The sequence below is a fragment of the Bubalus bubalis genome, chromosome 14 (assembly GCF_019923935.1).
Source record: "Bubalus bubalis isolate 160015118507 breed Murrah chromosome 14, NDDB_SH_1, whole genome shotgun sequence".
Taxonomy (NCBI): domain Eukaryota; kingdom Metazoa; phylum Chordata; class Mammalia; order Artiodactyla; family Bovidae; genus Bubalus; species Bubalus bubalis.
In genome coordinates, this window is record NC_059170.1 from 11,232,439 (window position 1) to 11,259,282 (window position 26,844).

The 26,844-nt window shown below is 45.7% G+C and overlaps 1 protein-coding gene across 5 annotated transcripts in view; it reads right to left on the minus strand.

Annotated features, from left to right (window-relative positions):
• Positions 1–26,844, minus strand: part of TOX2 (TOX high mobility group box family member 2) — a 159,490-nt gene that overhangs the window by 82,666 nt on the left and 49,980 nt on the right. For 4 of the 5 annotated variants that reach the window (XM_025263439.3, XM_025263435.3, XM_044927612.2 and 1 more), the window contains exon 2: positions 13,888–13,953. The exons of the other annotated variant lie outside the window; for it this stretch is intronic. In XM_025263439.3, the coding sequence (XP_025119224.3) occupies positions 13,888–13,953 (66 nt within the window). The remainder of the gene's footprint in view (positions 1–13,887; positions 13,954–26,844) is intronic. 5 annotated transcript variants of the gene reach the window in all.

Sequence of the window (26,844 nt, forward strand, 5' to 3'; positions counted from 1 at the left end):
TTTTGACTCTAGCAGAGACAGAGACACTAGCTGTCTGGACCAGATTTTTAATAATAATGAGAGAAGGCTGGGCAAACCCAGCCTGGGGCACCAGACTGGAGTGTGGTCAAATGGAGTGGGAGTGGGGAGGGGTCACACTTTAGCCAACTGGCAATTATCAGGAGGCATCTTCTATTTTTGTGATGGGGGGCATTTATTGGTACATTTTAAAAGCAAGGTAGTTCCAACATCATCTTTGCAATTTCAAACCTTCATATAATTTGACTGGCATTAGATAAAATCACTGACTGGCCTCCTCTTTGCTGATATTTCTGATGCTGTTTTTATCTCCTGTGCCTACCACATCCTGGGTGGATGACTTTGGCAAGTTGTTTCACCTTGCTGAAAATCAGTTTCTTCATCTGTAAGACATAGCACCTCATGCTATTGTATCCCTGCCACATACCGAGGACTGTAATAAGAACTTTGGGTATAAATGCACCTTATTTACTTCCCCCCTATATCACTTTGAAGAACTTCTAAAGACAATATTGAGGCTCAGAAAAGTTGGTTGGCTTACCTATGGTCGCCCAGCCATGAAATGTCAAGACTAGAACTTGAGCCCAGCTCAGTCTGTCTTCCCGTGTCATTACTTCTATAACTCATCTGACCAATAGCATCTCTTTATGGTTGCCCATGGGGGGCTAAAACCTCATTCAGAGTCACCAGACTCCATCTTGGGGGCTGCTCCAGCCAGGGGCAACTTCAGCCAGCTGGGGGAGGCCAGTCTCTGGTCAGTTGAAAAGACCACTGTCCCTTCTAGGGTTCAGGCAGTGGGTGGAAGAGGCCAACCCATCTAAAGACATAACCCTGAGACACCCAGTCAGCCCCCATTCACGGATGCAAAAAGCAGGGCTCAGAGAGGGCACATAAACCACCCAAGGGCGCCCAGGGAAAGAGGCTGAAGAGGCTGCAGGCTCCGGCCCCTCCAGGGGCCAAGGACCCAGGACCACTCTGGAAAGGTCCCACCTCTGGCCCGCTCCAACTTGCTAATCCCTGGGTGAGCTTCCACTGTAACAGACAACAAGCATGTGAAACCAGGGACTCTCCCATCCTCTCCAGGAAAGACTCAGGCCCTATAGAAGATGCTGAGTTCCAGGTGGCTGGGAGTGGGCAAGGGGTGTTGTTTTCAATAAAACCCTTGAAATTACGTTTCCAATGCAATGCTGTTCCCTCCCCCCAACCCATAAACTTCCTGCACCATCTTCATTGTTTCCATCCCTTTTAGAGAGAGTGAACGTTTCCTGGGATTCAATTTCTCTCATAATAGTTGGAAGGAAACAAAACTACATGCCGTAAACATTCACTGCATTGTACAAAAAATATCAGCATTATGGGGGAGGCATAGTAAGCGCAGACCAAGGTCCTCCCCAACCCCTGCCCCACAAATGTTCATTTCTCGGTTGTGTTTGACTCCGAGACTCTGTGGACTGTAGCCCACCAGGCTCCTCTGTCCATGGAATTCTCCAGGCAAGATATATTGGTGTGGGTAGCCATTCCCTTCTGCAGGGGATCTTCCCAACCCAGGGATCAAATCTGGGTCTCCTGCATGGCAGGCAGATTCTTTACTGTCTGAGCCACCAGGGAAGCCCCAAATTCTGCCCACGAATCCATGCCCTAATTCCTCCCACGCCTGTGCCCTCAACTATTTAAACTTTTAACAGCCAGGAGGCTAGAACTTGAAAACAAATATATATATATATATTAGCTATTGCAGTACATAATTAAGACTGGTGAGGTGTAAGCACCGACTTTCTCAGCAGTTTTCTCTCAAAGAAAACAAGAGAGGTTGGTCCATTTTTCCGAGCACATGTGTAGGACACATGAGGGACTGTTCATTAGTTCAGCCTGACATATACTCAATTCTCTCCATATACATAGCTTGCGTGGTTTTTTTTCCCCCTTTCACGCATTTTCTTCTCCAGCTGCGAAGTGATATTAAATTTCATCAGATTTGAACACAATCTCTAGTCTTGAAACAGTTTCCTTTAAGGGCCCTCATATTTATTCAGAATTCATGAATCATGTTCCGATAACACAACCATAATTATTTTTAAAGTGTGATGTTTGTGGCTTTAATAGGAAATGCTTGCAAAAGGCCTTTTCTCTTTGATTGTTTGTAATCTTAGCAGTAATCGCTGCCTTTCCCTTCTCTGCATCACAGCAGGCAGAACACAATTTCATTTTCATATGAATCGGGAGCTCTTCACCCAGGTTTTAATTAAAGCAATAAAAGTCATGTCATCTTTGCCCTTTATATTGTAGACAGACTCAGGGGCCGGAGTTACAAAGCCTAGACTCTTAGATTTCAATAGTGGCAAGAGGTCTTCTGTCTCCTGGTACATTTTCTAGAAGTATTTTTGTTTGCTTCAAAAAGACTCTCTATGGCTGCAGTGTCTTCCTCTGTAAAACAGGAGAGCAACCTTACCTACCTGAGAGACGAAAGAACACCAGCTGTGGAGAACACAGAGCCCCCGAGCCTGAGCCCAAGGAAGTGCCTGGTAAATGCTCATTACTATCACCAGCATTATTTAGGGCTGGAAAAAGCCAACAGACCATCTTCCTTCATTACTCACCTGAGCCAGCTGAGGCTCAGAGAGATACCAATGCAAGGTGAGGGGAACAGGGCCGAGCTGAACCTAAAACTCAGAGTCTCCTGGGCTCTTTCCCCCTTCTGGGCATCCTACACTGTCCCCTGCTGGAAGGAGGCTGAACCTTCAAGACAGGGACAGTGCCTGGGGACTGCAGATCTGACCCTAACCAGCAACCTATCTTCTGGCCTCCAGGTTAGACCATCGACCTAGTGGAGGTCGATGCTTGATCCAGGTGGTAAGAAAAACAGACCAGGCATCCCTGAGGATGGGGTTGACATCCTTCTCTTTGCCCAGTGTCCCAGGCAGACCACTGTCTACCTCCCCTACAAATCCACCCCACCCTATTCAGCTCCATCAGCATCCAGTGCCTCATGCCTCTCCAGCGTGTCCCCTTTGCCCAGCATGCTCCCAGCTTTCATCTCTGGCTTCCTATCCATCACATCCCAGCATCACCTCGAGTCCCTCCAGCTCAGCCATCATGCTGATGATGCTGGGCCCTCAGCTCCTCACCCCCAGGAATGCCTGCTTCACTCTGTCAACGCCCTCCCCTGAGAGAGGAGAGCCTCCATCAATGCCCACAGCTGCTCAACTTTGAATCACCACTCAAGTCCCACTCTGTGATTTAGATATCTTACTGTCCAGCTCCTCCCCCTGGGGCTCTCGGAGCCCAGGGTGCCCTCTCTTCTCTCCTTTCCAAACTTGGACTTCCAAGTCCTTCACTTCAGTCCCTCTTTTGGGCAACGAAGCTTGGATGTCCTTCTGGTACACCTGCTTGGAAAATCCTTGTCCTGGCTTCACTCTATTAATATCCACCCCGACAGCACCTGAACCAAGAACTCAGTCTTCCATCAGTTCAGTTCAGTTCAGTTGCTCAGTCGTGTCCAACTCTTGCGACTCCATGAATTGCAGCATGCCAGGCCTCCCTGTCCATCACCAACTCCTGGAGTTTACTCAAACTCATGTCCATTGAGTCGGTGATGCCATCCAGCCATCTCATCCTCTGTTGTCCCATTCTCCTCCTGCCCCCAATCCCTCCCAGCATCAGGGTCTTTTCCAATGAGTCAACTCTTCGCATCAGGGGGCCAAAGTATTGGAGTTTCAGCTTTAGCATCAGTCCTTCCAATGAACACCCAGGACTGATCTCCTTTAGGATGGACTGGTTGGATCTCCTTGCAGTCCAAGGGACTCTCAAGAGTCTTCTCCAACACCACAGTTCAAAAGCATCAATTCTTCGGTGCTCAGCTTTCTTCACAGTCCAACTCTCACCTCCATACATGACTACTGGAAAAAACCATAGCCTTGACTAGACGAGCCTTTGTTGGCAAAGTAATGTCTCTGCTTTTGAATATGCTGTCTAAGTTGGTTATAACTTTCCTTCCAAGGAGTAAGCGTCTTTTTATTTCATGGCTGCAGTCACCATCTGCAGTGATTTTGGAGCCCCCCAAAATAAAGTCTGACACTGTTTCCACTGTTTCCCCATCTATTTGCCATGAAGTGATGGGACCAGATGCCATGATCTTAGTTTTCTGAATGTTGAGCTTTAAGCCAACTTTTTCACTCTCCTCTTTCACTTTCATCAAGAGGCTCTTTAGTTCCTCTTCACTTTCTGCCATAAGGGTTGTGTCATACCCATAACAAATATCGCAGACCTTCCCCACCCTCTCCAACCTCCAGTGCCCTCTCAGCAGGTGACCCACCCACAATCTGTCTGAGAACAGGTGCTTACTGGTACAGACGCCCTCTGCTCCCAGCCATCCTATCTATAAAGCAGCACTCCTTTGGTCCTCAGTCCTCCTTCTGGCTAAAAGGCCAGAGCTTCCACCTCTGGGCAGTGGTGCAACAGTACCCATGCCTCCCACCCTCTCCAAAAACTTAAGCCATCAATTAACTCCTCCCTGTCCTGAGCTCTCAGCATTACCCTTTCTCCTAGATGCCTTCTATTGAGATTAATTCTAAAGACTCTCTTGTCTTAAAAAACAACCCCTTCTAAGGAGTCTTCATCTCATTTCAGCTATGGCCCTTGCTCGTCTTCCCCGCTAGACTTCTCAACATTGTCTAGACTTACCATTTATGTCCTCACCTCATACTCCCTCCTCCATCCACCCTGGGATGGGTAGGACATCCCCTACACATCAGAGCTGCTCCTTCTGAGGTCCAGGGTGACTTTCTCTTTGCTAAAGCCATCAAATGAATCTCAAGTCCTTCCCCAACCAACCCGTCAGAAGCATGGACATTCTGCTGCTTCTTGTTTAAATCTTATTTAACTTTTTGAAGTGATAATAAGTCATCATGGTTGGAAACCCCCAAAATGTACAAAGGTACAGTGAAAAGTCTCTTTGTTATCCTTGTCTACCTCTCCAATAACCATAACACACACACACACACACACACACACAAGGTACAAAGTCACTTTTACTAGTTTCCATAAATCCTTCCCTGGTGGCTCAGACTGTAAAGAATCGCGTGCAATGCAGGCGACTCAGGTTCAATTCCTGGGTTGGGAAGATCCCCTGGAGAAGGGAATGGCTACCCACTCTTGCCTGGAGAATTCTATGGACAGAGGAGCCTGCCAAGCTACAGTCCATGGGTTTGCAAAGAGTCAAAGACGACTGAGTGATTAACACTTTCACTTTTATATATCTTTCCAGAGTTGTACAAACACACAGAAATGTACATTCTTACTATACTTTTGGCATAAATGTTACCATTTATGTAACCATTTATACCATTTAACCATGTATACCATTTATACTTACTGTTCATTGCTTTTTTTCAGTAAGTAATGTGTCTAAAGAATTCTATCACTTCTGTTTCCTCATTCTGTCTCTATAACCACACAGTATTCCATTTGCTAGATGTACATAATTTCTGCAACTAGTCCCATATTACTGCACTTTTGATTTTTTCCCAATTTTTTGCCATTATAAAGAGTACAAAAATGAGTAAATTTGAATACATCATTTCTCATGTATGCAGATATATCTGTAGGATATATTTCCAAAAAGTGAATTACTAGGCTAAAGGTTGATGCACTTTTAATTTTGATAGATGCTGCCAATTTGTCTTCCTTAAGTATCATACCAATTTACTCTCCTTTCAGTGATGTATAAAAGTGCCTCTTTCCCTCCATCGACTCCAACAGAGTTTGTTATCAAGTCTCTGGATTTTTGCCAATCTAATAGGTGAAAATGTTAGTTTTGTTTCTCTCATGAACTATTTTTAGCATTTTCCATTTATTTAATATCCATTTATATTTATTTGTCTGTAACCTATTGCTCATTGGGTTTTGAATTGATTTCTAGGAATTCTTTATATATGAAGGGAAATCAGTCCTTTCACTATATCATAAGTTGAAAACATTCTTGCCCAGTTTTTTGTTTGTCTTTGACTTGACTCATGGTGTTTTGGCCATGCCAAAGTTGTGCTTCATTTTAATTTACGGTCAACCTTTTAATGCCTTTTCTTTTAAGGCTGAGTCATGGAAATGCCCTTCCTACTCCAAAGTTGTAATGTGTACTGTAAAGACTTTTTTTCTAGTTTGAAAAAGAAAACCATTATGGTTTTCTTGAGTACATTTACAATTTTAATTTATTTAAAGTTTATCCTTTGATAGGGAAGTGGCTGGGCCCAACAGCATCTTTCCCCAGATCTCCTCCTTCCTTCTTGGAACCCTGCCATTCGCTTCTAAGACTCCACGGTCCCTACTTCTCCAGCCACTGATTTTCAACCTATCTCACGGTTGTCTTCTCCTCTATTTTGCTTTCAAATGTTAGACTTCAACACTTCAAGAATCATTTGCCCTCTGGTCTTCTCACTCCCTTCTGCCTCTGTAAATTTCATCCTCTCAAGGTTTTAATACCACGGGCTAAGGACTTTCAAAATCATTTCCACCGTGGGCTTCAGACTTGTATAATCATCTACCTACTTGGACATCTTTACTTGGATAGACATCTCCAATGTAACACATCCAATTCTGGCCTTATCAAACCTGCATTTCCCCAGATAATTTCCGACTTAGAAAACTGTGCCATTGTGCCTGAAAACAGACTCATCACAGATGCCTAAGAGTCATACTTTACTCCTCTATCTCTCTCTCCCTCTGCATTCATCATCATCAAGACCCACCGACTCTATTTCCAACACACATTTCAGATCCATCTACTTCTTCCCATCTCCTCTGCCTCTACACAGTCTAGGATAATACATCATCCTTCACTTCAACTATTACCACACCCTCCCATTTGGTATTCCTGCATCCAATCTTGCCATCGAGAATTTTTAAGCCCTCTGCAAATCTGATCACATCACTCAATCTCAGTCTCTCTCCATCTCTCACTAACAAAGTCTAGTAACTTGCTTTGACTATTAAAATATGCTGGTGGTAGTCATGTGCCAGTTTTCTCTCTCTCTAACACATACATACAAACATATACACAAGCTCTTTCAATCATTCTTAAAACAAAGTCTGAAATATTTAGCAGAACTGCTGTTTATAGATAGCCAATATGCACATGAAAAAAGATGCTCAGTATCTCTATTAGGGAAATACAAATCGAAACCACAGTGAGGTATCACCTCACACTGGTCAGAATGGCTATCATCAAAACATCTACAAATAATAAGTGCTGGGGAGGGTGTGGAGAAAAAAAGGAATGCTCTTATACTGTTGGTAGGAATGTAAATTGGCACAGCTGCTACAGAAAACAGTATGGAGTTTCCTTAAAAAAAAACTAAAATAGAATTGCCATATGGTCCAGCAATCCCACTCCTGGGTATATATTCGGAGAAAACTCTAATTTGAAAAGATACATGCACCCCAATGTTCACAGCAGCACTATTCACAATAGCCAAGAAGCAACCTACATGTCCATCGACAGATGAATGGATAAAGAAGATGTGGCGTATATGCACTCAGCCATAAAAAAGAATGAAATAATGCCATTTGCACTAACATGGATGGACCTGGAGATTAAAGACAAATACCGTATGCTATCTTCACGAATGTGGAATCTAAAATATGATAAAAATGAACTTACTTACAAAACAGAAACAGACTCACAGACACGGTTACCAAAGTGGAATGGGGGTGAGGGAGGGATAAATTGGGAGTCTGGGATTAGCAGACACAAACTAGTATATATAAAATAAACAACCAGGACATACTGTACAGCACAGGGAACTATATTCAATAGGCAGTAATAAACCATAATGGAAAAGAATATGAAAAAACATATATGTACATATATAGCTGAACTACTTTGCTGTACACTGAAAAGTAACACAACATTATAAATCAACTACACTTCAATTAAAAAGTGGTCTTTACAGGCACAAGACTGGAGAACTCTACCTACAGCCAGGGAGGCTGTAATGAGGAGGTGACATGTGCAATGGCCCTGAGAGAACAAACAGGTATTTGCTGGGTGAGAGTGGCCAGGGGATTCCCATCGGAGGAAACGCTGCACACAGAGGCACAGAGCCGTAAATGAGCACAAGAAGTGACCAGAGGTTCACCCCCTGTGACCAAAGCATTAGTTACGGTAATAAAAACAATAAAAAGAAGACACAGCTAGTTTTTTTTTGAACACTGGTACTTTACATACTCTCTTAGGTTAGGTTCTCTTGAAGTGGAACTGAGATGGGGATTCCCATGAGAGCGACTTACTGAGAAGTGACTCTAGCGAAGGGGAGGGAGGAAAGCAGGACAGGGCAGAGATGATGGAGCTGAGCTGGCTAGAACTCCATGGGGAGTGGCCCTGTTGATCCCCTCTAGGGACAAGGGGCATGGCCTTCTAGAACATCTCCCACTCCCCTTCCTGATTCACGGTCCCTGTTTAGCAGAGAACTCTCTAGGGAAGAGGCAGCTGTGAACAGGTAAAAGCCAACACTCACAACACCTAGGCAATGGATGTTTTGGGCGGGCGAAGGGAATCCGCGGGGGAGGTACCAATAGAATCCACATCACGCACCTCATTTAGTTCTCAAAACATCTTAGGACAGAGGTCCCCAACCTGATGATCTGAGGTGGAGTTGATGTAATCATAATAAGAATAAAGTGCACAACAAATGTAATGTTCTTGAATCATCTCAAACCCCACTGCCCCCAACACCACCACCACCACACTATCCGTGAAAAAATTGTCTTTTGGGAAACTGGTGCCCAAACTGATGGAAATTGCTGCCTTAGGAGGCAGGCATTATTTCTCCCACTGGACAGAAAGCTGACATAAATTAATAAGGGCATTTGGCTGGTATATTGGAAATCTGGAATTTTGGAAATCTGGTATATGGAAATCTGAATCCAGGTCTGCTAAGATCCAAGCCCAGTTCTTTTCCTCCTCACTCTCATCCCAGGAAGGGGGAAACTCTTTCCGGGTCACTTGACCAGGAACAATCAACCCCTGTAACTCTTCAATGGGGTTTCCTCTCAGGATGGGGAAGAGCTGATCTTTACCAGGCCCGCCACCCCCAGAAGCTACTGATGGGCCAGAAATTATGTCTGACTACTGTATCTCAGGCTCAGACCACCCAGGAAAGTCTAGTAGCAAAGAAACTCAAGGTCCTCAAGGGAGGGAGGAAAAGGGATAATATATGGAAACTAAGGCTGCTATGCAGGAATTTTGTAGACTTGCAAAAAAGCAAACAATGAAGCATGCATTTACAAAAGAAACTTCAAGCCTATGAGAACCAGTTTGAAAGGTTTTACGAGGGGACACAGTTGGCTAATATACATCCTGTAGGAACCTCTGTCTAAGGTACAAAGATAGGGAGTACCATGTTTCAGCAGAAGGTTACCTTAAAGAGCAAGGTTTTTAACATGATGAAATTGGACTTTCTGGAAGGAAACATCTAGAAATAGCTTCCTGCTTACACCTAGAGCTTTTACACATAATAAGTGCCCAATAAACACTTGGTAAATAGATGACGCTTGTATTTAACTGTATTTATAAAATACAGTTGTATTTATAATAATACAATGTAAATACAATTTATTTTATACATATAAACACAATTATTATAACATATTTATAAATGCATTTCATGCCATTTCGAGTGTTTATCCTCTGAATCCTCTATTAGCTATGAGGCCTTTGTTTGCTCACATGTTTATGCCCATCCTTGATAACCGGCACAATACAATTCCTACAGTTGATAAGACCACACACCATGACTGGTTCTCAGGTACAAATGTGCATGTGTGGGTTCAAGCAAGCATTCCAGGGAAAAGACTGGAAGGAAAGACACAGAACTTTTGCCATTAAGAACTAGAGGCCTTGTCTTATTCAATAGATGTCCTTCATCTATTCAACAGATGAATAGATAAAGATATGGTGTGTATATATATGTGTCTATATATATGCATATATATATAATGAATACTATGCAGCAATAAAAAAGAATGAAATATTGCCACTTGCATTGTCATGGATGGACCTAGATAATATCACTCTACAGTGAAGTAAGCCAGACAAAGACAAATATCTTATGATATCACTTATATGTGGAATCTAAAAAAATGACACAAATGAACTTATTCATAAAACAGAAATAGACTCACAGACATAGAAAACACATTTAAGGTTACCAAAGGGGAAAAGGGAATGAGGGATAAACTAGGAGGTTGGGATTAGCAGATACACACTGCTATATATAAAACAGATAAACAACAGGGCCTACTGGATAATACAGGGACCTATATTCAATAGCTAGTAATAACTTACCATGGAAAAGAATCTGAAAAAGAATATATGAACATATATATGTGTATATGTATGTACAAAATAACCAAATCACTTTCCTGTACACTGGAAACTAACACAGCAATGTAAATAAACTATACTTCAACAAACAAAAAGAACTAGAGGTCAGTGGAACCCTACCAAACCACTGGAGCTGCAGGTCTTATTTTTAAGTAAAATTGTATGTACTACATCCGACATGTTTCCCACATGTGATAGTTTGTTAAAAGACCATATTACTCTGCAGTGCTTCCCATCAACAGAGTCTATTTCCTCATTCCTTGACTCTAGACTGAGCCTGTGACTTGCTTTGATCAACAGCATGTGCTAGAAGTAGTCATATGCCAGACCTCAAGAGGTCATGTAGCTATGGCTCTTGCTGCTCTGGGAACCCTTCTCCCACCATGTAAACAAATTTGGTCCTGCCTGCTGCGGCAGGCTACCATCTGAAGTAGAAGGGAGTCCCCCATAACAATTAGCCAACAGCCTACCTGGCTGCTTACAGTTGTGCTTAGATGACCCTAGCCATGACCAGAAGAGCCACCCAGCCGAACTCAACCAAACTTCCAAGCCGTGGAATCATGAATTAGATGAATATTTGTTGTTTTAAGCCACTAAATTTGAGGGGTAGGGTGTGCAAGTTATGTAGCAAAAGCTAACTGATACACTTTAAGAAGTCTAGACTGTAATTGCTAAGTCTGCTCACCTCAAGGTTGGCTCACACCACCATATGGACTCTGGGAATCCTGATATCTCGTTTATAAAGTTCTAAGTTAGGGAGACTCTCTGAGCGACAGTGCATGAGACCAGGAAGGACCCTTAGGGAATCCAACCATATTGTTCCATTGTTAAGGAATGCATTCATTACATAAATGTTTCCTGAATGCCTCCTCTGTGCCAGGCAGTATGGCCCAGTAGGAAGGCACAACAAAGAATAAGAGAGACCAGACCCTTCCCTCAGGGAGGTCACAGTCTAGGGTGGAAATCAGATGTTAACCAAGTCATTATGCAAATAAGCAAAAACCACAGTGACAAACGCTGTAAATTAAAAGGACGAGGTACCATGAGAAAGAATTATGGAGAAGGGACCTACTTGGATTTGGGGCTCACAAAGAGCTCTGTAAGGAAGTGACATTTAGGCCGAAGCAAGTTGAAAATAGCCTTGAGGTGGGAACGGAGCTCTCCATAAACACAGTAAGGGACTCGGAGCTTTGAGTTCCAGCCGTGCAGATTCAAATTCCATCTCTACCGCTCCCTGGCTGAGTCAGTCAACATCCTAGAGCCTCAGTTGCCTGATCTATGAAACGGGGTTAATGGTAACATCTTACTTTTTCATGACACTTCTCAAAGCTGTCGTGAAAGCCAGTTGAAATAACCATGTTTATTTGTCCTGCAGTTTCCCTTTGAGGGACTGTGCCCCTCTGCCCAAGCCTAGAGCAGACACAGAGCTCCTGAGTCTCACTTGCCCTTCTCGGTGGAAATACAGTACCAACCCTCTCCATTAGGGATGGAGCCAGAGCAGACTCCAGCATAGCACAGTTCTGAGTCAGGATGTTAATAAAACGCAATCCAAAGCTGAAGCTCCAATACTTTGGCCACGTGATGTGAAGGACTGACTCAGTGGAAAAGACCCTGATGCCAGGAAAGATTGAAGGCAGGAGGAGAAGGGGACCACAGAGGATGAGATGGTTGGATGGCATCACCAACTCAACGGACAGGAGTTTGAGTAAGCTCCAAGAAACGGTGAAGGACAGGAAAGCCTGGTGTGCTGCAGTCCATGGGGTTGCAAAGAGTCGGACACGACTGAGCAACAACAAATCAAAACACTGTGAAAGGACTCAGATAAGAGGTTCAGGAGTAAGCTCTGGCTTTTGAACTAACCACATTTCCAAGTGGCTTATGGACAATTAAATGACTTCTGTGATTTCTTCCAAAATGGGCATTTCCAGGACTGGAGTCTTACCCACCAGTTCTTGCAGCTTGTCAGTGCAATATAAAGGCAGCTTTTCAGCAGCCCCTCTGGTGCTCACATGGTCACAGACCACAGAAGGGGATGGCATGTGGGCCCACCAGCGCCCTGCTGCAGTGGCAGGGGTGGGGTGGGGTGGGGGTCGGGGTGGGTGTGGGCTCCAGCACCCTGTAACAGAGTTTCCACGACACACTGAGACATAGTCTCTTTCCTTGTCAGTAGTGTTCCCCAAGAGCCACAAGCCCATGTCTTTCTCATCTTTGTCTCCAATAGGACCTCTCACGTAGCAAGGCACATAAATATTTGTGAATTAATAGGCTTCTGTTTCTCCAGCTGGAAAATGTGACCCCAGCCACCCAACTGCCATGACTGCCATGATTACACAGCCAGAGAGGGCACAGCAGCTCCAGGGGCAGGCTTGTCTCCCAGATCCCTCACGTTTGTCAATGGCTACGAAACCCCTTCGCCCTCCATCCAGCACCCCGAGCTGCTGCCACCCTGGAGGCACCACTGGGAAGCATCTTCCAGGATCTTTGCAGGACCCTCCTTGGGGTCGCAGACTGCAGTGAGGACCCTCTGTGGCATCTGAGTCTAGACTGAGGATGCTTCTGGCTGAGAGAGACCTTAATTTTCAGAGACCAGGCTGACAGTGGAAAATCTGTCCAACTGGTGTCTGGACTGGGCCTAGGGCTGGTCTTCCCTGGGATGACTCAGCTCCCATTCCCACCAAGAAAAGCTGCCCAGGGAGCCTCCACTCTCTTCCCTTTCCTCCATGTCCACAACTCTCCCCAGAGCATGAGACGACTCCAGGTGGGCAGAAGAACCCTGAAAGTTGATGCATGGGTGTGAACGCCTCCACACCAGCACCTGTCCCCATGGCTGCTGTGTGGTAGTAAGAGGCAGGGCCACCAGGGACATGTGACATGTGTATTCGTTGGTGCTGAAAATCTCCCCTCTGTGCGTGGAGAGTGCAGACAATATGTTTCAAGTTTTATCAAGTTTTCAATGATGCCAAGAGTAGCCAGGTAGTTGATTTACAGGAAACACTATAGTCCCAGTTTGTCCATTTGAAGGAAAACTCAATTGACATTGCTTTCTAAAAAAAACCAGAAGTTTATAGACTTGGTTCAAAAAAGCTTATAAAGGTTTTTTTTTTCCTGTTAAACAATTATAGTCTAATTTGGAAAGTCACCAGTACAAGAACAATGACATCTATGATTTAGACAGGCCTCTTAACAATTACATGTTTTTGTTTTTTAAATTTTTTGCTTCATGCAAGGCATCTGGGATCTTAGCTCTTCAACTGGGGACTGAACCCATGCCCCCTGCATTGGAAGTACAGAGTCTTAACCACTGGACCACCAGGGAAGTCCCTAACAATTAGATGTTGTATAACATCTAAAACAATTAGATGTTAACAATCAATTGATATTCTTGATCATTCTGAGAGAGGACAGTAGTGGGCTATGCCTCCAGCTCTACACCCCTGCCACCCTGCCCTGGGAGCAGCTCAGCTCCAGCAGCCCAAGGGAGGCTGGGCACCCACCTGGCTGGTTGATAGGAGCTCTGGGTTTCCGTCACTCATCCCCACGTAGGCACTCTCACCATCAAACTGGAACAGAGAAACAGAGAGGCAGCTCTGATGAAAATATTCTCTAGAAGGGCCCAGGAGAAGCCCGAGGTGGTCAGGGGACTATAGTACTGAGGGGGAAAGACTGGAGTCTGGAGAAGCAAAGATTGAACCCAAGATGCCCAGTCTCTATTTCAGCAGAACTCCCTCTAGGGTAGAAGGAAGTGTCCTTATTTCATGACCTCTATAGCTTGGGTTCATCACACTCAGGATACAGAGAGGAATACCTTTTTGCCCTTTACACCTTGTCCATAGATGTGACAGATGGCTTTGTCAGGTACTGAGCTCCCCATCTCTGGAAGTATGCAAATATTTCTCCTGGCCAAAATGACATCAGGCTTTCAGCTAGAGCTGGAATTCCACATGCTGGAGGGAGGCCAAGATCTCCAGAGCCCCGGGATCAGGACAGCCTGCACCCGACCCATCCTCCAGGTATGACCATCCCAAGGGGCTCTGTCCCCTTACCCTTGTCCCCCAGGCCGTCCCTGACCACAGGCACTGAGGACTGTGGTAGAAACCAGGTACAGGAACTACAACCCTGTGTTTTGAGACGCTGCCAAGGCTGGATTTGGGAAAATTCGTCTGCAAGAGGGAGCAGGTGTAGCTGGAGAAGCAGGGGCTCTGGAGTCGCTGGCTCCCCTTTCTCAAGATGTGTGATCTTGTGCTGGAGACTACACTCCGGAGGTGCCTCGTCTGTCAAAAGGGGCTGACAACAGTAAACCTCTCTCCAGGGGACGCTGCCCCGGAAAGTGCAAAGCACTTGGCTCCATTCCAGCTCCCTTCACTTGAGACAAGCTCTGGGATAGGGTTCTCTACAGAGCCTGAGACAAGGATTCAAAGGCATGTGATCTTTGAGAAGTGCGCTTTAGGAATAACCTGTAAGGGAGGGAGGGATCAGGATAGGGTACGGGAAGGAGATAAGCAAGGAGGGAGCCCCAGTGGGAGGCTTGCTGTAGGCTTATCCCACCACAAGCTTGCTCCAGGGCATGGCTGGTACCGCAGAGTTGTTCCTGCATGAAACCAGGGGCGGGGCTTCTGTAACCCATATACGTCAGTCATTGGTGGCGGCTTAAGGGTCAAAAGGGAGTCATAACCTGAGAAGGGTGGCCCCCATTTGGCCAAGGACATTTTTCCAGAGAACTGTGCCAGCTATGAGCCATTTTCAGCCTGTACTCATCCCTGGTGGCTCAGACGGTAAAGAATCTGTCTGCAATGCAGGAGAGCGAGGTTCAAACCCTGGGTCGGGAAGATCCCTTGGAGAAGGGAAAGGCAACACACTCCAGTATTCTTGTCTGGAGAATTCCGTGGGCAGAGGAGCCTGGTGGGCTACAGTCCATGGGGTCACAAAGAGTCGGACACAACTGAGCAACTTTCACAGCAGATGGGGGACAATATTGTCCAGCTGTGCTGGACAATAAAGAGATCTGGGTGGAGTACCAACACCAGCTGTCCATTTTATTGTAATTGAAAAGAATTTTTTATTAGGTTATATTCACATGATTCAAAATTCCCAAAGTACACAAAGAGCAACAGAACGAACAGTCGCCTGCCCCCACCTCCTAGGCATCCACTGCCCCTCTCCAGAGACAATCACTGCATCTACCAGCTTTCCATACATCCTTTCAGAGAGAGTCCCTGAAATACATTAGAGTCACTTTTCTATAAATGACAATGCTCTATACACACCATTTCACACCTTATATTTCTCCTAGCAACACATCCTGGAAAGTGTTTTCTATCAGATCATAATTTTGTCTTCTGGTATGCCCTAGCATGGCCGTAACATATATATTGAACTACTTGAGCAAACGGGCAATTGAGTTGTTTCCAGGTTTGTGCTATTCCACATTGCTCTGGTGAATATTTTTGTATATCCGTCATTTTGCATGGGTGTGAGTCTATCTGTAGGATTAGTCCGAATAATTGCTGCATCCAACTGTGGGTGCATCTGTAATTTGGATGGACATCACCAAGCGGTCCGTACGGAGGTTGGAAAAGCCCACATTCCCACAATCATCAGTTCATCCAGACCCTCTTTGCTCAGAGAGGTTTTCATAACAAACCAGCTCAGACACCAGCCTCCGACCTCGGTGGGCTCCGAAGCCCAGCACGCCCGACTCCCCCTGCTCTGCTCACCCTTGTTCATTGTTCCATCGCCCCGTCACCTTCTAGCTTTCTATGTAATTTACTTATTTACCACATTCATTGCTCACAGTTGGATTTCCCCTATGAAAATGAAGGGCCCTTGAGGCCAAGGGGTCTTAGTCTTTCTGTACACTGATGATGCCTCCCAAATATCTAGACTAGCACCTGACATGAAATAGACACTCAATAAATGCTTCTTGAATGAATGAATGAAGCAACCACTTGCATTGTCTTTTACCAGGCCAATCTTTTCATCAGGGCAGTGGCATTAGGACTTATACCCAAGTGCCTTCCCAACACAGGGATGGACAGTCCTTCAGTGGCTGCTGGATTCACAAAAGAAAAGGCTGTGCCATGCCTAGAGTCTGAGCATGACCCCAAATGCAGGGCTTCATCCATCATACAGAGTTCAGGCTTCAAGTCTCTGCTCAGAAACCACCTCCTGCAAGAGGCTGGACATCATTGCTTTCATTTCCTTCGGCTGTCCCTCTAACAATCTAGATTGTCTCTCCATCTGTCCTCTGCCCAGAATGGAGCAGTGTGAAGGCTGGAACTGTGTTCTGATGGTTTCCCAAGCCCCCAGTGCCCGACAAGACTGGTATCAAGGATAGGGCTATGACTTGGACAGCATAGAGAGTTCTCAACGAAACTCCTAGGTTCTATCTGATAGGTCACCATGGCCCTATATTTACTCTTTGATAAAAATTAGACCTTTCTAAAAATCACACATAATTGATAAGTATGTTCTAAAAGAAAGAGGGCTTCCTTTGTGACTCAGCTGGTAAAGAATCTCTTGCAATGCTGGAGACCTGGATTCAATCCTTGGGTTGGGAAAATCCCCTGGAGAAGGGAAAGGCTACACACTCCAGTATTCTGGCGAGTCCATGGGGTCAGGGAAGTGGAAGGGGACTAAATTTTTTAAATAATTAAATAATAATGAAATATCTTTTAAAAATTTTATTTATTTTTCATTCAGTTCAGTTCAGTTGCTCAGGTGTGTCTGACTCTTTGCCACCCCATGGACTGCAGCACGCCAGGCCTCCCTGTCCATCACCAACTCCCAAAGTTTATGCAAACTCATGTCCACCGAGTCAGTGATGCCATCCAACCACTTCATCCTCTGTCGTCCCCTTCTCCTCCCGCCTTCAATCTTTCCCAGCATCAGGATCTTTTCAAATGAGTTAGTTCTTCGCATCAGGTGGCCAAAGTACTGGAGTTTCAGCTTCAACATCAGTCCTTCAAATGAATATTCAGGACTGCTTTCCTTTAGGATGGACTGGTTGGATCTCCTTGCAGTCCAAGGGACCCTCAAGAGTTTTCTCCAACACCACAGTTCAAAAGCATCAGTTCTTCGGCACTCAGTTTTCTTCACAGTCCAACTCTCACATCCATACATGACCACAGGAAAAACCACAGCCTTGACTAGATGGACCTTTGTTGGCAAAGTAATGTCTCTGCTTTTGAATATGCTATCTAGGTTGCTCATAACTTTTCTTCCAAGGAGTAAGTGTCTTTTAATTTCATGGCTGCAGTCATCATCTGCAGTGATTTTGGAGCCCCCCAAAATAAAGTCTGTCACTATTTCCACCGTTTTCCCATCTATTTGCCATGAAGTGATGGGACTGGATGCCATGATCTTAGTTTTCTGAATGTTGAGCTTTAAACCAACTTTTTTACTCTCCTCTTTGACTTTCATCAAGAGGCTCTTTAGTTCCTCTTCGCTTTCTGCCATAAGGGTGGTGTCATCTGCATATCTGAGGTTATTGATTGCAATCTTGATTCCAGCTTGTGCTTCATCCAGCCCAGTGTTTCTCATGATGTACTCTATATATAAGTTAAATAAGCAGGGTGACAATATACAGCCTTGACATACTCCTTTTCCTATTTGGAAGCAGCCTGTTCCATGTCCAGTTCTAACTGTTATTTCCTGATCTGTATACAGATTTCTAAAGAAGCAGGTCAGGTGGTCTGGTATTCCCAGCTCTTTCAGAATTTTCCACAGTTTGTGGTGATCCACACAGTTAAAGGCTTTAGCATAGTCAATAAAGCAGAAATAGATGTTTTTTCTGGAACTTTCTTGCTTTTCGATGATCCAGCGGATGTTGGCAATTTGATCTCTGGTTCCTCTGCCTTTTCTAAAACTGGCTTGAACATCTGGAAGTTCACGGTTCACGTATTGTTGAAGCCTGGTTTGGAGAATTTACTAGCGTGTGAGATGAGTGCAATTGTGCAGTAGTTTGAGCATTCTTTGGCATTGCCTTTCTTTGGGATAGTTTTGGTTAGGTGGGTCTTTGTTGCTGGGCTTTCTCTAGTTGCAGTGCACGAGCTTCTCATTGCAGTGGTTTCTCTTGTCACAGAGCATGGCCTCAGGCAAGCGGGTTTCAGTAGTTGTGGCACATAGGCCCCAGAATGCAGGCTCAGTAGGTGCAGCGCATGGGCTTAGTCAACCCGCGGCCTGTGGAATCTTCCCAGACCAGGGAAGTGTACACTAAGCCACTAGGGAAGTCTGAGGGGACTAAATTTAACAAGGTATTTGAAACATTCTATAAAGCAATAGTCATCAAATAGTACTGTGTATGTTAAAGATACAGGGCATATCTTTTAATGTAGGTTAAAAGATATGTCCCCAAACTCTGCATAATATCCCATTTATTAACTCCTGGCTAGAACAGAGCTACCCTGGTCTGCTCTCTCTCCCCACCCCAACCCTGCTCCCCAACATGTACAGCAGGTGATGAACAAATACTTGGTGAGTGTTTGTTCATTGGGTGAATGAATGAATATAGTTGGCACCGAGCAAAATGCTTTCCATAAAAGAACTCATTTAGCTTTTTCAACAACCAACATTTTGGGCTTCCCTGGTAGCTCCGTGGTAAAGAATCCTCCTGCCAATGCAGGAGACTCGGGTTCGATCTCTGGGTGGGGAAGATCCGCTGAAGAAGGAAATGGCAACTCACTCCAGCATTCTTGCCTGGAGAATCCCATGGACAGAGGAGCCTAGTAGGCTACAGTCCATGGAATTTCTCAGTCCATGACTGAGCGACTAAAACAACAACAGCAACCAATGTTTCAAACCATGGAAATAAGCTGAGAAGATAAACAGTTGTCCAAGATCACAGTTAGGGAGACGCTGCACAGCAGTGGTCTGTTTGCTTCTTGGGCTTGGTCTCTCCCATGAGCATGTACGCTCCTCGGCAGCAGGAATCATGGCCTGGCTGCAGCCCCCCTCCCCAGACATAACCAATCATTCTTCAGGGCCTGGCACATAATAGGGATCTGATGAGTATGTGTTTGTGGTTCATGCAGGGAGGACCTACCCGCAGTGAGCAGTGGGGAACGACGCTGGGAAGAGCAGCAGGGATCCTGGATTTTGAGGTGTGCGTGCCAGGGGTTGGGCAGGGGATTCCCATGAGGTCATCAGAGTCCCCTCAAGTGGGCTTATTCACTTGCCCTTTATTCAAACAAGAAAGAGCAGCCACGGGTAGAGTGAAGCTTGCTTCCTGCTTCAAGGAAAATCTGAGAATTTGGCAGAAGTTCCCAAGGCAGGGCTGGGTCAGCCTCTGTTGGGTTCCCCGCTGGGTGCTTTGCACGGTGCCCTGGAACACAGGATCGGGACTGGCTACTGAGCAGCTGTGAAAAGAGGGCCCCAAGTTGGTGGTTTGGGGGCTCTGTTCTCTGCCTGCCTCTGTCCAGTGTTCCACCACCTCTGAGCCCTTGTAGGGGAAATGAAGGCGGGGAGGGGCCCCTGAGACCCCCCGGGCTTCCCTGGCTTGGCCCCCAGGGCGAAGGGGAGAAGTCGCAAAGCCTGGACACAGCAGAGCCACCTCCTCCACGTGCACAAAGAAGCTCCAATGCACCCGCATGGACACCCGGCGTACAGCGGTGACGCTGTGAGTTCATGGACACACAGGTACGTGATGCACGAGTGTGCCCAAGCACGGCGACAACGTATGCAACACAAACTGGCGGGGGCCCACCTCATACAACAGAGTGTTCAAGACACCACTCAGTTACACACGTACCCCAAGCATGGGTAACACCAACCGTCACAGACAAAGGTGTCCAGAACACAAGCACGAGTGCACACAGCACAGACCCTTTACGTGACTGGTACACAACACCTAGAGTCTGCACACAGGGGAGGGAGGGGATGCCCGGACGTGAATCAATACAGCATCCATCTGCGACTGAATCCATGCATAACTCACAGAAACGTGCACACGAACAGACGACACGAGCATATAGAGACACACACAGACACCCAAGAACTTAAATTCTGTGCATATTTCAGCTTCTCAATCCCTCAGTCAAAAATCTTTTTTCACATCACACAACCTTCTGCATACTTTAAAACATGAAAAAAAAAAATGTGTGTGTATGGGAGGGTGGGGGACAAGGGCCTAAGAATTTCCATGAAACGCCAGGAGAACATCTCTTACCACTGACTGGAATAGATTAATTTTCCCCATTTCATATTCTAATTATAATTCCTTTTCCCAGCGCCATCTTCAGTCGTCATTACAGCTGGAAGATTGTTCTGCAAAAGCCAGCCCTTCATCTTCTCTTCCCAAGAGTTTTGTCATGGAAATGAGTTTGGGAATCTGAAAGAATCCACATTTTTGCAAACAGCGAATGTGTCAGGATAACCCTTTCATGACGGCCCCCAAGGAGAGGCTTCTGAAGGGTCTGTCTCTCCTCAAAACCTGTGGTCCCTTTGGTGAGAGGGGTAGCTGGTCCTCTGGTCCAACAGCCAACCCACACATACCCCAAGAAAAGGATAGATCCCCTTTCTATCTTTAAGCAAACTTAGCAAATAGGTAGGCAAGGTGAAAGGCAAGAGGCCCTGATTTTTGCAAGTCAGATGATGCCAGCTCCATCTGTGAAACCTCGGGCAAGCTCTGTAACTGCTTGAAGCCTCAGTTTCCTTATTCTTAAGACCCACAGAGCCACTGATTCATAGTAGGTGTGAATTAAATATCTGTGGAATGGACAAATGTGATAACTGTGTAGGTGAATGGATGAAAGGGAGGGAGGGAATGAAGGACGGGAAGGATGGATGGCTAAGTGGATGGCTAAGTGGATGACGGGTGGTACGGGTCAGCACGGCTGCACAGCAAGCCACAAGTGTAATGCAAAATCCTCTAGTAGCCACAGTTTAAAAAGCATAAACAGGTGAAATTAGTTTTAAAGACATTTATTTAACCCAATATATTCACATTATGATCTCAATGCTCGATCAATACAAGAAAATTGTAAATGAGATGGTTTATAGTCTTTTTCCGGTACTGTCTTTGAAATCCAGTGTGTATTTAACCTTCCACTACGGCTCAGTTTAGACTTAGCCACACTCTGAGTGCTCAGAAGTCACCAGTGGCTGGTGGTAAATACAGACGTAAATAGTTGGGATGGGTAAGATGAGTGGATGGATGGTGGGGAGGTTTATGGGTGGGATGAATGGATGGGTGGATGGTCAGGGGAGTTGAGTGGTTTAGGGAAGGAATGGGACAGATGGGCCAGTAGGTGGACAAAGAGATGACTCAAGGGTCAGATAGATGGAATTAGAAGGTGGGATGAATGGATGGATGGGCAGATGAGTGGCTGAGATGAGAGGGATGAGAGATAGATGAATGAACTAGGATGGGTGAGTGAGTATGAAGAGACAGGTAACGGGAAGATGCTTGGGATGGTGGGTGAGATAAACAAGTAGATGATTGGCATGGGCGAGTGAGATGCCTGGGTTGATGGAATGGGTTGAACAGGTGGGTGGGATAGATAAGTCTGGTATTTCCTCCTCTATTCACACTTGCTTTGGACAATGAGCTTGAGCAAACTCCAGGAGTTGGTGATGGACAGGGAAGTCTGACATGCTGCAGTCCATGGGGTCGCGAAGACTCGGACCTGATTGAGTAACTGAACTGAACTGAGCTGATGGCTTCTTAGGGTTGCCACGTGTCACTGACTCTCAAACATTCATCTTCAGCCAAGCTGCCTCCAGATTCCAATGCACAGTTTACCCCTGAACATTGCCCCATTTGGTTCATGCGCACCTCAAATTCAACCCACCCAACACTGAACACATGACACATGGATGAGCCTGCTCTTTCTCTGGCGGTTGTCCATCATGAGAGATGTCACGTTCTACAGAGTTCCCCTGGGGTGAGTCTGGACCCCTTCCATCCTACATCCTCCTGATCAATCACCAGCAGAAGTCTTCTGCTCAGCTTCCTCCCACCCAATCCATCTTCCTGCCACCCTAGCTATCACTAGCAATCTTTTGGTAATCATTTCACTGCTCAGATCAAAACCCTGCAGTGACCCCACATCACTAGCTCTGGCATACGGGACCCTCCATAACAACCAGCCCTGAGCCTCAGCTCCCATTAAGGCTGCAGAAACCTCCGGAATCTTGAAGCTTGCACATATTTCCCCATCGTCAGCCTGGAGCACCCTCCTCCCTTTCTCTACCCCGAAAGCCAACTCTTTCTAGGTGTTTTGTTTTTTTTTTTCTGGCTACACAATCCAACCTTAACCAGTGCAGCTTGCTTCTATCAACCCATATTCTTGGGCCCAATTTTAAAGTCCCCATCTCAAGTTAGCTTTGGACTTAATTCATCTTCCCTATATGGTGTGACATCCCAGTCAACAGCATTGATTCTTGAATAGAAGTATTGGTTTCAACACTTTCTAGCTGTGTGTAACCTTGGGTTTAACTTCTCCTTACCTCAGTTTCGTCACCTGTAAAATGGTAATGACGGTAGTTAATTATTACTGCCTTAAAAAGTTTTTTATATCTGTTATCATATATTAGATATGAGCTATGGTCATGTATGGATGTGAGAGTTGGACTGTGAAGAAAGCTGAGTGCTGAAGAATTGATGCTTTTGAACTGTGGTGTTGGAGAAGACCCTTGAGAGTCCCTTGGACTGCAAGGAGATCCAACCAGTCCATCCTAAAGGAGATCAGGCCTGGGTGTTCATTGGAAGGACTGATGCTAAAGCTGAAACTCCAATACTTTGGCTACCTCATGCGAAGAGTTGACTCATTGGAAAAGACCCTGATACTGGGAGTGATTGGGGGACGGAGGAGAAGGGGATGACAGAGGATGAGATGGCTGGATGGCATCACCAACTCGATGGACACGAATTTGGGTAAACTCTGGGAGTTGGTGATGGGCAGGAAGGCCTGGCGTGCTGCGATTCATGGGGTCACAAAGAGTTGGACACAAGTGAGCAACTGAATTGAACTGAACTGAACTGAATACTCTATAACATAACACTTCATAATGGTGATAACTTTTGACAAGTGTTTAATAAATGTTATCTTTTATTATTATATGCTAGATTATTATCCCTTCATCAGCCCCAATAGCTCTCAGTCTCGCAGAGAACCATGTCTCCTGTGTCACGGAGGCCATCAGATATCCCCTCAACTCTCTCCCCTCCCCTACTTTATTAACATCATATCCCTCCTGACATCCTTTCCTTTAGTCTAAATAGGTGAAGCGTCTCCCTTCTGTTCAAGGTGAGCCCCTCCACTTTGACCTCATGCCCCTCGTGTCTTCCTCGTATTCACTCCCACTCGTGGTCTTAGGTCTAAGACCAAATTTACATGTGCTGAGGCAAAATGAAATCAGTCAATGCCCTTATATCAGGTACCAAGCACCTACAATGTACTGAGTAACACATCTCCCAACATCGAGGGTTTATGATAAACAAAGCTTGTCACGGGGCCCTGAAAAGAGGTAACAGCAAAGGAATTCTGAGGTCACAGAAGGGGCAACAGTCATTGTTCATTGACTAGTATCCAGTGATTATGTGCCTGGCATTGTACAGATACCAGGCACCCTGTAATGGTAATGACACAGCCCCTAAGGAGTCCCCAGTCCTTTGGAGAAGCTTGGGCGAATAACACGTTCCTATTCTCCAAACCTGAGAAATGAACACAGGCCATTCTTTGGCCACTGTCTCACGACAGGAGCAAATAAAAACCTTGTCTGAAAGCTTGTCTTAATTGTCAGTGACAGTTTTGCACCCACCCATCCTCTGAAAGTCAAGAGATCAATTAACAGTCTCACTACCATAGCTACATGTCCACAGGTGGCGGTCAGCCTGTCCCAAGAACCTCCTGCTTCTGAAAGTCCCCTATGCCAGGACTCCATGCTTCCTCAAACCCTACAAAACTCAGCTCTTGCTTGATTTGGACAGACTAACTTTGCAAAGTACAGCAATGAATTCAGCATCATATTGAATGGCAGCCTCATCTTTGACAAATGTGACCATGGTAGGATAAAGTTATCATAGAAGAATGGAAGAAGAGAGAAGGGTCTTTCAAGAGAAATCTTCTGAAAAGGGTAGCCTGGAAGCCCCATGATGGAGAACACACAGGAGCTGGCCAGGCAAAAAGCAGGGAACGTGACATCTGAGGCTGCTGGGAGCACAGGCCAGTGGGCACCTACTCTATTTCAGACCTCCTGCCAGAGCCATGCCTGGTCATCTCATTGGAAAGCCCCAGAATTCCCAAGGAATTGCATGACCAGCCCCACTGTAGAGATGAGCAAGGCAAGGCTCAAAGAGGTTGGTAGCTTGTGTATAGCTCTCCAATCAGTTCCGAATCTACCCTCAATTCTAGGTACCAAAGCAACAGTTGTTGTGTACAAGTTGCTGACCCTCCCCTCTGCACAGAGACACACATCAAAGACCAAAGATGCGCAGTCCTCAACCCGGCCAGTTGCAGACACCAAGAGATGTGCCTCATGGAGATCTAAAGAGGAAACAATCAAAGCAGCCTACACGGCTCCCGCCTACCCCCACACCGGGCCGTGAGAACACTTGTTCTGCGCAGATAAAACACAGTTCAAAAGCAGCGAGGCAGCAAATGTGGCAGCTGCGCCCTGGGTCCTGCCGAGAGTGCGGTTTTATGTGGAAGTCTCACAGAGAGATACACCTCGGAGCAGGGAGGTGGTGGAGGAGGGGCAGAGAGGCCCTGTAGAGATGCAACTGGACAGGGAGAGGGCCTCAGGCTCAACTCCGACCAGATCCCATACGCTCGAGTCCAGGCCCACCATCTCTTAATGAAGGATGATGGCACCATGGGTACAAACACGGGCTCGGGTGCCAAGCTGCCTGGGTCCAAATCTGCTGGCTTTTCAAGCTGTGCAACTTGTAAACTAAGTTATTATGTCTCTGCTTCCTCATCTAGAAAATGTGTATGACTATCATTTGGATTAAACAAATTTCTGTGCTTAGAACATTGCCTAGTGCAGAGAAAGCACTCAAAATTGTTAGCTATTACACACACACACACACACATATATATATATAACTTATAAGGTAATATATTACTTACACTGTTTAATTCTTACAACAACCCTTCAGTTCAGTTCATTTGCTCAGTCGTGTCCAGTTCTTTGCGACCCCATGAACCGCAGCATACCAGGCCTTCCTGTCCATCACCAACTCCTGGAGTTTACCCAAACTCATGCCCATCGAGTCAGTGATGCCATCCAGCCATCTCATCCTCTGTCGTCCCCTTCCCCTCCTGCCCCCAATCCCTCCCAGCATCAGGGTCTTTTCCAATGAGTTATCTCTTTGCATGAGGTGGCCAAAGGATTGGAGTTTCAGCTTTAGCATCAGTCCTTCCAATGAACACCTAGGACTGATCTCCTTTAGGATGGACTGGTTGGATCTCCTTGCAGTCCAAGGGACTCTCAAGAGTCTTCTCCAACACCACCGTTCAAAAGCATCAATTCTTTGGCTCTCAGCTTTCTTCACAGTCCAACTCTCACATCCATATATGACCACTGGAAAAACCATAGCCTTGACTAGACGGACCTTTGTTGGCAAAGTAATGTCTTTGCTTTTTAATATGCTCACTTTCACTTTTCACTTTCATGCATTGGAGAAGGAAATGGCAACCCACTCTAGTGTTCTTGCCTGGAGAATCCCAGGGATGGGGGAGCCTGGTGGGCTGCCATCTAGGGGTCGCACAGAGTCGGACATGACTGAAGCAACTTAGCAGTAGCAGAAGCAGCAGGTTAGTCATAACTTTCCTTCCAAGGAGTAAGCGTCTCTTAATTTCATGACTGCAATCACCATCTTCAGTGATTTTGGAGCCCCCCAAAAATAAAGTCTGACACTGTTTCCACTATTTCCCCATCTATTTGCCATGAAGTGATGGGAACAACAACCCTAGGAGGTTGATATAATTGCTTCTCTTCTGTAGATGAAGAAAATGAACCTGTGAGGTCTTAAGTGGGATTCTTTCCTGCCTGCCATATGTAATTTGGTGCCTGCCTGCCATATATAATTTGAAATAAAATTTGCAAACTAAACTCTTTGTCAGAGAGTCTAATTGGGTTTGTTTTTCCCATGATGATGACTTTCGTGCTTTGTTCCTGAATATCAAACATCAATTTCTCTCCAAAGAAAAAAGCTTTTCTCCTTATCAGTCCTTTGCACATTCTTATTCTGCCCACCAAGAAATCCAGGGCTCCGATTGAGGCCCAGAGAGGTTAGGGGATCTACCCAAAGCCACACAGCCAACAAGGGCCCAATCTGATTTCTGTATTCCATGCTGCTGAACCCCCAAAGCCCACACTGGCTTCCTACCCCCACTGTTTCTAAGCTGAGTGAACCAGAGCAGGTGACCTCATGACCCTGGGCCAGGGACTTTGTCTGCCAGGAAGGAGAGACTATGCCTTGGATATGGCCTGCTGGGGGGCTGGGAGTC